Raw genomic sequence first — 10,087 nt, forward strand, 5'->3', positions numbered from 1 at the left:
CAAGATTTTAAAATATGAATTTTTAAAAGCTAAGTTGAGACCATGGAAGCCATAAATGGTGGAAGATACACAGTCCACAGATTATGTCCAATAAAGTTAACAAAATAATTCTTAGAAAAAAATAAGAATATAAACTTGTCAATATAGTATCTAAAATGAGACATGCAAAGAAACAGGAAAGTATAATCAAGTCTTAGAGAAGAATGCAGTTAATGGAAACTGACTGTAAGTGGGACTGCTGTTGAATTTAGCAAACAGAGATTCAAAACATCTAATATAAATAGTTAAATTAAAACCATTTTTAAAGAATTAATGGACAATATAGTCTTTCATTGGGTAGGGAAGATCCACTGTCAATATAGATGGGTATCATCCAATCAGCTGGGGCTCAGATGGAAAAAAAAGGCATGAAAGGATGCTCTTTATCATTGGTTGTTAAGAACATGAAATTAAACACAATACTTACAAGTCTACTAGAATGACTATAATAAGAAACTGATGGTATAAGATGTTGACAAAGATGTGAAATACTGATTAAGTGTTGGCAAGAATATGTCAAAATTGACAGAGCCACTTTGGAAAACAATTTGGCAGGTTTTTTATTAAAAAAAATTTACCATACAACCCAATAATTCCACTGTCAGGTACTATCCAAGACAATTTAAATCATATGCCTTCAATGAGTCTTCATAAGAACATTATTAGTAACAGCCAAAAAGTAGAAACAATCCAAATGTCATCAACTGGTGGGATCAGTGGAACTGAATAGAAAGTGCAGAAATAGAGCCAAACACATAAGATCTATTGATTTTACACAAAGACACCAAGATAATTCAATACAGGAAATGATATTCTTTGCAACAAATGGTACTGGAGGAACTAGATATAGGTATAAAAACTGTACCATTATGATTTGTTTAAAAAAGCAGCCATATTCATAATATTTTATTATATGTATGAAAATGAATTATGACTCCTATATCACAACATACAAAAAAATTAACATGGGTCATATAAATAAACATATAAGCTAGAAATTAAAAGCTTCTAAAGAAGAACATAAAAGAAAATATTTATGACCTTAGAATAGGTAAAGATTTCTTAGGATTCAAAAAGCACTTAACTGCGAAAAGATAATTGATGAATTTTGAGTTAATCAAACTTAAAAGCTTCTTCTCCTTTGAAGACGCCATTCAGAATGAAACATCAAACCACAGACTGAAAAAATAGCACAATGCATTTATTTGACAAAGGACTTTTATGCAGAATATATGAAGAACTCATATACTTTTATCATAAAAGGAAACACTATAAAATATGGACAAATGACTTGAACAGACACCTCACAAAAGAATATATAAATGACCAATGAAAAGATGCTCAATGACTTAGTTGTTGGATAATTGTAAATTTAAAAACTACTGTGAGATTAATAAGTCTAGAGATCTAATGTATAGCCTGAGGACTACGGTTGATAACATTGTATTATATACTGGAAATTTCTAAGAGAATAGATTTTAAGTACTCTTACCACAAGAAAAGTAACTGTGAGTTGATAGATATGTTAATTGGCTTGACCATAGTAATCATTTAACTATGTATATCAAAACATCATTTGGGAGGCCGAGGCGGGTGGATTGCCTGAGCTCAGGAGTTCGAGACCAGCCTGGGCAACATGCTGAAACCCCCTCTCTACTAAAACACAAAAAAGTAGCCGGGTGTGGCAGCATGCGCCTGTAATCCCAGCTACTTGGGAGGCTGGGGCAGGAGTATCGCTTGAACTCAGGAGGCGGAGGTTTCAGTGAGCCGAGATCGTGCCATTGCACTCCAGCCTAGGAGACAGAATGAGAATTGTCTCAAAAAAAAAAAAGGAAATCCTGTATATCCTAAGCATATACATATACAACAAAAAATTTTAAAAATTAGCCTGGCGTGGTGGCTTACACATGTAACTCAGCAATTTGGGAGGCCTAAGCGGGTGGATCACCTGAAATCAGGAGTCCGAGATCAGCCTGGTCAATGTGGTGAAACACCGTCTCTACTAAATATACAATAATTAGCTGGGCATGGTGGTACATGTCTATAATCCCAGCTACTCAGGAGGCTGAGGCAGGAGAATCACTTGAACCCGGGAGGCGGAGGTTCCAGTGAGCCGAGATCACACCACTGTACTCCAGCCTGGGCGACAGAGTGAAACTCAGTCTAAAAAAAAAAGCTGGGCACGGTGGCTCACGCCTGTAATCTCAGCACTTTGGGAGGCCGAGGTGGGCGGATCACGAGGTCAGGAGATCGAGACCATGGTGAAACCCCGTCTCTACTAAAAATACAAAAAATTAGCTGGGTGTGGTGGCGGGCGCCTGTAGTCCCAGCTATTTGGGAGGTTGAGGCAGGAGAATGGCGTGAACCCAGAAGGCAGAGTTTGCAGTGAGCTGAGATCGTGCCACTGCACTCCAGCCTGGGCAACAGAGCAAGACTCCGTCTCAAAAAAAAAAAAAATTAAATTAAAAAGCTATAAAAGCTATAATGAGATATCACCTGATATCCACTAGAATGTCTATCACATGACCCTGAAATTCCACTAATAGGTTTTGACCAAAGAGAAATGAAAATACACATCCACAAAAGACTTGTACATGAAAGTTTATAGCAGATTGATTCACAACAGCAAAAACTGGAAACCACCCCACACTGGTTCTCTATTACAGCATAAAAAGTTATCCCAAAACTTAATGGCTTCAAACAACAAATATTTATTATCTCACAGTTTCTATGGGCCAGCAATTCAGAAGCAGCTAAATAGTAGCTGGTGATTCTAGCTTAGGATCTTTCTTTTAACTTTTTAAAAACTTTTTGTGAGTACATAGTAGATGTATCTATTTTAGGACCTTTCTTGACACTGTAGTCAAGATGTCAGCTGATTGTATTTCTAAGAAGATTTGGATGAAGCTGAAGGATTCACTTACAAGATGTCCCGGTCACATGTTGCACGTTTTTAGTAGGGAGCCTTAGTTTCTCCCCATATGTGTGTTTCCATTCACTGCTAGGACGACTTCCTCCAAAGTAAACAATCCACAAAGAAGAAGTCACAATGTTACTGTGACATAGTCTTTGATGTCACATCCCATCATTTCTACCAGATTCTATTTGTTAAAACTGAGTCACTCAGTACAGCTCCCATGCAAAGGCAAGGGAAGTAGGCTCTACTTTGTGAAGGGGATATAAGAAAATTGGGGGCCATATTTTAAAACAACCACAAACCTGAATGTTCATCAGCAAGTGAATGGATGAAAAAATTGTGATATATTTAGGCAAGAGAATACTACTCACTGATATTTTTAAAAAAGAATTGGACTATTGATACACAAAACAACAGGGATGATTCTCCAAACTGTGGTACAGAGTATAACACACCAAACACAAAAGAGTATGTGCTGAATGAATCTTTTATGTGAAGTTCTGGAAAAAGCAAAACAAAATGGTAGAAATCAAAGCAGTGGTTGCCTAGAGCATGGGGAGAATTATTGTAAATGGGCATGATGAAATTTCTGGAGTGATGGAAATGTTCTATATCTTCAGTAGGGTAATGGTTGTCTGGATGTATACATTTGTTCACATTCAGTGAATTGTCCATTAAAATATGTGCACTTCATTATGTAAATTATACATTAATTTTAAAAAGAGAAAGGAAATAAACCAAAGTCAGGGGGGATTGAATGAGCACATTCGAGGCTTGAGAGGAAGGCTGGAAATATGGGACACTCAGAAGGTGTGGATCGGGAGAGAATAGTGCCCTTCTACTCCCCAGTGACACGGAGAAGCAGTGGTGACCTTTTTATATGCCAAAGGGAACTCAGTTGCTGGCACACTTCCTTTGAATCTTCACATTCCTTCTTAACCATTAGTAGCTGTGGCCAATTAGCTGTCTATAGGTTATGGGGCCCCTAGTCTTGGCAGAATTAATGAGCTACTTCTCTCTATGGGATAGGAGTCTTGGGATTCCTCCCCCCATCATCTCACTATGCCTTTTTTTCTGCCTTTAATGTCACTAAAAGAGAGGTTAACTTACTGGATTGAGGAAAAGAAGTCGTTAGCAAGAGTTCCATAGTAAAGCGCTAACTCTAGCTCATGTGTCTGGCAGAGCAATGGTGGAATGTGGTTAGTGCATAGCTTCTTCAGCCAGCCCACCTGGGTTAAAATTTGGTCTTTGGCGCTTACTAGCTATACTTTCCAGAACAAGATATTCAACCTCTACATGTCTTCAATTATTGATCTGTAAGGGAAGGTAATAATAGTACCCACCTTTTGAAGTTATAAGGAGCCGTAAATATGAAGCGCTTTTTTGAGTGCCCATGGAAGTAAGCACCAGCAATCAATACTCTTAACTGAAATCCAAGTTCCAATAAACATCAAGACTGTAACATTCCTCTTTAGTTTGCTTTTAGTTCTCATTGTGAGATCACAAGTGGAGGCTCCAACCAGTCCAGAAGTTCCTTTCTATGGGGAAGCTGTGGCAGCAAGGCCGTGAAGAGAGTCTGACTTAACTGCAAGTAAGTCACAAGTTTATTCCCCTACAGCCCATCAATTTCCACATGTTCTTAAGACAGTTCTGAATCAAACAGGGTCTACAATCCTGGCACTGACACTCATTGGCAGGGTAACCCTGGGCAAGTTACTTAACCTCTTTGAGACTGTTTGTTCTTCTGCAGAGATATTAACTGTCTAGCAGGGTTCTTTTAAGAAGCAGATATTCCAGGAAATTATTTAGCACAGTGTTAGTATATAGGACATCAACAGATAGTAACTGTCAAAACTATAAGTGGTTATTATTATTGAACTGTAGGGCAGAATTTGTCTCATAACTTTGTAGCAGTTAGTACATGACTGGCTCTTTGAGGACCAAAAAAGAATAAATTAATGTGCTTCTGTGTGGAGTTAATGGGATGTAGGGAAAGTAGTGCTTGCCTATTATTGGTGTCAGAGAAAAGGACCAGAAGAAACAGGGTAAGGAAAAGGCATGTTATTAAAGATAGAAAATAGGAGAGTGCAGAGGGTCAAAGGAAGATATAAACTGAAGAGATTAAGAAAAAACATACAGTGAGACAAGTTGCCAAGAGAGTAAGAATGTAAGAAATGCTGCAGTTTATGGATGAACAAAACTCTGGACAATTGCTGAGACACAAAAGAGATGAGGCTGCAAAGTTTAAAAGGGAACGATATATTTAAAATAATCAGAATAGTGTTTACTTCTTCAGTGGGAGACAAGGAGATGTGATCAGGGAGGAGAACACAGAAGACTTCCAAGATACCAGTAATATTTGATCTGTTCTTAAATCAGGAGGAGATTCAGGTACACCATGTGTTTATTATTCCATAAAATCCATAGATGTGTTTTATATACTTTTTGTTTATATGATTTTTAAAAAATTAAGGGAACAAATCTTATCCTCAAGGAGAGACGTAATGATGGAGGAAGGAATATAGAAGGAGACAAAAAGGAGGGAGTCTTGATGAAAAGGGAGATGGGAGGCAGCTTTTAACACCAGACAGGGTCCTGTGATGCAGAGGTGATTGTGCCATCCCATAAAGTCCCAGGGCACTGTCTGCCAATGAGACCACCAACTTGATTGCCCTAAATGGCCACATCCCCTAAACGGCCCTCCTGCCATTGTCTGTGCTCAGAAAACCCTCAGTTTCTGCCTCTTACCTGCCAGGGTGGTGCCGCATCCTACCCCCATCATTGAGCTTGCCTCATGTGTCTCAGCACAGTCTTTTACAGCAAACATGCATGTCACCTCCTCCTAAAGGCTTTCCGTGGCCCACCCACCCAGATGCCTCCTTTATTGTGCAGACTCTTTCCTAACCCACACCTCATCTTAATTTATTTGCCTTCAATTCTGGGCGGCGGTGTTGGGGAGAGTCTCAATTTTCCCATATATTTCCCAGTGTTTATTGAATACATGAGGCCATACTCTTCTAGTCTCTCCGCTTCTCATGCTAGGAACTGAACCGACCAGCCTATACTTTAAAGCTTGTTATTTCACTGACTAAGGAAAGGCTACTTAAGAGGGCAAGCTCAGACATACATAATCTGGAGTGGATCTTCCATGGGAAAACACGTATATAACAGAAATTATTGGCAAAATTATAAGTATGGTCTACAGAGTAAGTAATAATATTTTATTATTTATTTAGTTAGTTTTGAGACAGAGTTTCTCTCTCGTTGCCCAGGCTGGAGTGTAATGGCACGATCTCAGCTCACTGCAACTTCCACCTCCCAGGTTGAAACGATTCTCCTGCTTCAGCCTCCTGAGTAGCTGGGATTACAGACACCCACCACCACACCCCACTAATTTTTTTTTTTTTTTGTATTTTTTGTAGAGACGAGGTTTCACCATGTTGACCAGGCTGATCTCAAACATCTGACCTCAGGTGATCCGCCCGCCTTGGCCTCCCAAAGTGCTGGGATTATAGGCGTGAGCCACCACACCCGGCCAATAATACTTTATCAATGTTGGCTTTCCTGTATTTAGTAACTGAGCTGTTTTTACACTAAAAAAAATTTCTATCTTAGAAACATGAAGAAGTGAAGAGGCATTATATATACAACTCACTGTTCAGTAGCTCAGGGTAAATATAATTGCATATGTAAAGATAAAGACGTAATGATAAAAATGTCAAGTGTTAGCACTTTACTAATATAGATAAAGAACATTCAGAAATTCTTTAAATTACTCTTAAAATTTGGGGGTATGAATTTTTATAAAAATAATGTTTTAAATCTTAAATAGTGAATAGAATTAAGAAAGTAACAAATTCTAATTCCTTCCTTTTTTTCTTTAAATTCTTCTAGATCCTGAATAATTTCTACTTAAATGTCCCAATATCAACTCTCTATTTTGCCATTGACATAATCTTATTTGAGAGGCAAAAAATTTTAAAAATTATATCATCTTTTTAATTTCTAAGCCCCAGAACAAGACAATTGGCAGCATTTTTTTCATGTCATTTTGCTACATTCTACATAATGTTAAGTTGAGGTTAGGGATTTTCATTTGTAGAGGAAGCTCTTACATTTAGTTTAATGACTCATAATTTTTTTAATGGAGAAGGAACAAAATACCTCATTGATTTTTCTATGAGTGGAGTTAATACACACAGCGGAGAAATCTCTTTGTTAATTCTACACTCTGCCTCTGATTGACACCTCTGCAAACAAAGATAAAGTAGATAAAACATGAATAATTCCAGGAAACTTATGCCCCAGAATACAGAATAATTTTGCATACATATGAATAGTAGGGCAATTCTATCAAATGATTCTTTTCTAATTCTTTATGGATGTACATAATGAAATATTCAGAACTACCACAACATTTAGAATAAGATAGAGCCTAACAATTTATTGTTGAATTAATGAAGATCAGTTAATTAATCCATGTTTTACATCAGCTTTCTTTGCCCTCAACCAAGAAGTCAGAGGCACCAATGTGAGGTTCCACCTGCTTTCCAGCACATTCTTGGTTTCCTCACTTCTGCTAGACAACGTTTGATCAGAAGGAACAGGGAACGAGAAGGAGCTGCTGGATGATGATAAGCCTGGGAAAGGGAGGCTGGGCGAGCAGAGACAGAAAAGAAACACCCACCTACTGTGACATCACAAACACCCAGGCTGAGTTTTGATAAGACAGGTTGAATCACACTGGGGTGACAGCCTCATCCCTCCAGGTACAAACAAGAACAGGCCATGGTTAACCAAAGCTCTCCCATGGGCTTCCTCCTTCTGGGCTTCTCTGAACACCCAGCACTGGAAAGGACTCTCTTTGTGGTTGTCTTCACTTCCTACCTCTTGACCCTGGTGGGCAACACACTCATCATCCTGCTGTCTGTACTGTACCCCAGGCTCCACTCTCCAATGTACTTTTTCCTCTCTGACCTCTCCTTCTTGGACCTCTGCTTTACCACGAGTTGTGTCCCCCAGATGCTGGTCAACCTCTGGGGCCCAAAGAAGACCATCAGCTTCCTGGGATGCTGTGTCCAGCTCTTCATCTTCCTGTCCCTGGGGATCACTGAGTGCATCCTCCTGACAGTGATGGCCTTTGACCGGTACGTGGCTGTCTGCCAGCCCCTCCACTATGCCACCATCATCCACCCCCGCCTGTGCTGGCAGCTGGCATCTGTGGCCTGGGTTATGAGTCTGGTCCAATCAATAGTCCAGACACCACCCACCCTCCACTTGCCCTTCTGTCCCCACCAGCAGATAGATGACTTTTTATGTGAGGTCTCATCTCTGATTCAACTCTCCTGTGGAGATACCCCCTACAATGAAATCCAGTTGGCTGTGTCCAGTGTCATCGTGGTTGTGCCCCTCAGCCTCATCCTTGCCTCTTATGGAGCCATTGCCCAGGCAGTGCTGAGGATTAACTCTGCCACAGCATGGAGAAAGGCCTTTGGGACTTGCTCCTCCCATCTCACTGTGGTCACCCTCTTCTACAGCTCAGTCATTGCTGTCTACCTCCAGCCCAAAAATCCGTATGCCCAAGGGAGGGGCAAGTTCTTTGGTCTCTTCTATGCAGTGGGCACTCCTTCACTTAACCCTCTCATATACACCCTGAGGAACAAGGAGATAAAGCGAGCACTCAGGAGGTTACTACGGAAGGAAAGAGACTCCAGGGAAAGCTGGAGAGCTGCTTAATATACTTTCGAAAGTAAGAAGAGTTTCTTCAAGATTTATGAACATGTTAAGTTTTCCAGACTACTACCCTTCCCACATACACCTGAGCCACTGTGGTGGGTCACAGTGTGGCTATGTTATCTATGAGAGGGAGAATGAGAAAGAGAGGGACAGAGAGATAAAAGAAATTGGGTGAGAGGAGATAGGTAGCTCCATAAGGCACACAAATTCAAATATTGTCATTCCTATCACTGTCCATTCTTAATATTTCTATCCTCCATTCTGTTCTTTTTACTATCATCACTTCTATAGATTTCCTAACTCCACCATGCCTATTTCTGGTTATATAATTGCTCTCCAATTGTCATGTCAGTGTAGGGGAACTACTCCATCATAGCATTCTGGACATCTTGCATGTATCTACGTAGGTCATGTAAGCAAAGGCTTGAAAAACAGCTAATCTGAGATTTAGAAGGATGCTTTTTGATCCTCCTGGAATATGAGAGGATGGGAGGCCCTTTAGAACCTGCCTCAATGCCATCTCTCACTCTCCTTCTTATATCCCTGGGAGTATGTCATGTGACAAGTCTTTACTGTCTCCCAGGTTTTGGATGGAGCATGGGGTTTTCTGTCCCACACCCTTTAGGATATAGCTGAAGAATATAATGAGGAATAGCTGGATTCTAGAACTGACTCCTCACCAGTGGTATATTCCACAACAGTGTCACAGTCGTCTGGCCCCTTTTGTTTCCGTGTCATCCTTTTTGGTGTGTAGGACAAGGAGCCAGGGAATTGGCACGTTTGGCTTTTACTTCTTTTTTATATGTAAATAATAAGCCATCTAAGTGTAAAAGTGGCTCATATCTTCTCCAGCCAAATCAGCTAGGCCATGGCCCTTGCTTCTCATGAGTGTGCTTGACAGTCATCACCGTCACTCTGTCTTCATTTCTGGTTCTTACCGTGTTAGCTTAGTTCATTCAAGCTACTATCACAAGCTACACATAAATTGGGTGGTTTATAAATAACAAACATTTCTTTCTTACAGTTCTGGAGGCTGGAAACTCCAAGATTAATGCAGATTTCATACCTATTGAGGGCCTGCTTTCTGATTATAGAAGGTGACTTCTTGCTGTGCCCACACATGGTGAAAGGGGCTACCAACTCTCTGGAGTCTCTTTTATGAGGGCACTAATTCCAATCATGAAGCCTCTTCCCTCATGACCTAATCACTGCCCAAAGGCCGCATGTTCTAATGCCATCATCTTGGTGGTTTAGGATTTCAACATATGAATTTTGGAAGGATATAAGCATTCAACCCCCTGCACATGTCTTCTTTCCTTCTTCCTCAAGGTTCTTTCTGTCCAGTTGCTCCTTCTTCTATTGACCCTTTTTTGCCTTCTCTTTCTCCTTCACTGC

At 40.1% G+C, this 10,087-nt stretch overlaps 2 protein-coding genes across 6 annotated transcripts in view; one reads left to right on the plus strand and one right to left on the minus strand.

Annotated features, from left to right (window-relative positions):
• OR11A1 (olfactory receptor family 11 subfamily A member 1) overlaps positions 1-4,401 on the minus strand; it is a 54,680-nt gene extending 50,279 nt beyond the window's left edge. For 2 of the 4 annotated variants that reach the window (XR_008680540.2, XM_031011802.3), the window contains exons 1-2: positions 4,300-4,401; positions 2,964-3,053 (exon numbers count right to left, since the gene is read on the minus strand). The gene's annotated coding sequence lies outside the window, so the exon portion shown is untranslated. Of the gene's footprint in view, positions 1-1,124; positions 1,219-1,628; positions 1,833-2,963; positions 3,054-4,299 lie in introns of those variants that run through there. The other 2 variants (XR_004070645.3, XR_010134235.1) reach the window with 2 other exon arrangements.
• On the plus strand, positions 3,282-9,072 carry LOC101133656 (olfactory receptor 2H1). 2 transcript variants are annotated; one of them, XM_055389865.2, is made up of 5 exons: positions 3,282-3,424; positions 4,432-4,547; positions 5,253-5,347; positions 6,379-6,429; positions 6,851-9,072. In XM_055389865.2, the coding sequence occupies exon 5, from the start codon at positions 7,745-7,747 to the stop codon at positions 8,690-8,692; it is 948 nt and encodes a 315-aa protein (XP_055245840.1). In that variant the 5' UTR covers positions 3,282-3,424; positions 4,432-4,547; positions 5,253-5,347; positions 6,379-6,429; positions 6,851-7,744; the 3' UTR covers positions 8,693-9,072. The 2 variants fall into 2 exon arrangements, with proteins under 2 accessions (XP_055245840.1, XP_063563516.1); XM_063707446.1 differs by lacking the exon at positions 3,282-3,424 and having other exon boundaries at positions 4,421-4,547.
• The last annotated feature ends 1,015 nt before the right edge of the window (positions 9,073-10,087 follow it).

The sequence above is a fragment of the Gorilla gorilla genome, chromosome 5 (genome assembly GCF_029281585.2).
Source record: "Gorilla gorilla gorilla isolate KB3781 chromosome 5, NHGRI_mGorGor1-v2.1_pri, whole genome shotgun sequence".
In the NCBI taxonomy this organism is placed as follows: Eukaryota; Metazoa; Chordata; class Mammalia; order Primates; family Hominidae; genus Gorilla; species Gorilla gorilla.

Excerpts from the sequence above, each read along its gene's own strand:
- LOC101133656 (XM_055389865.2), top strand. The coding sequence starts at position 7,745 with ATGGTTAACCAAAGCTCTCCCATGGGCTTCCTCCTTCTGGGCTTCTCT.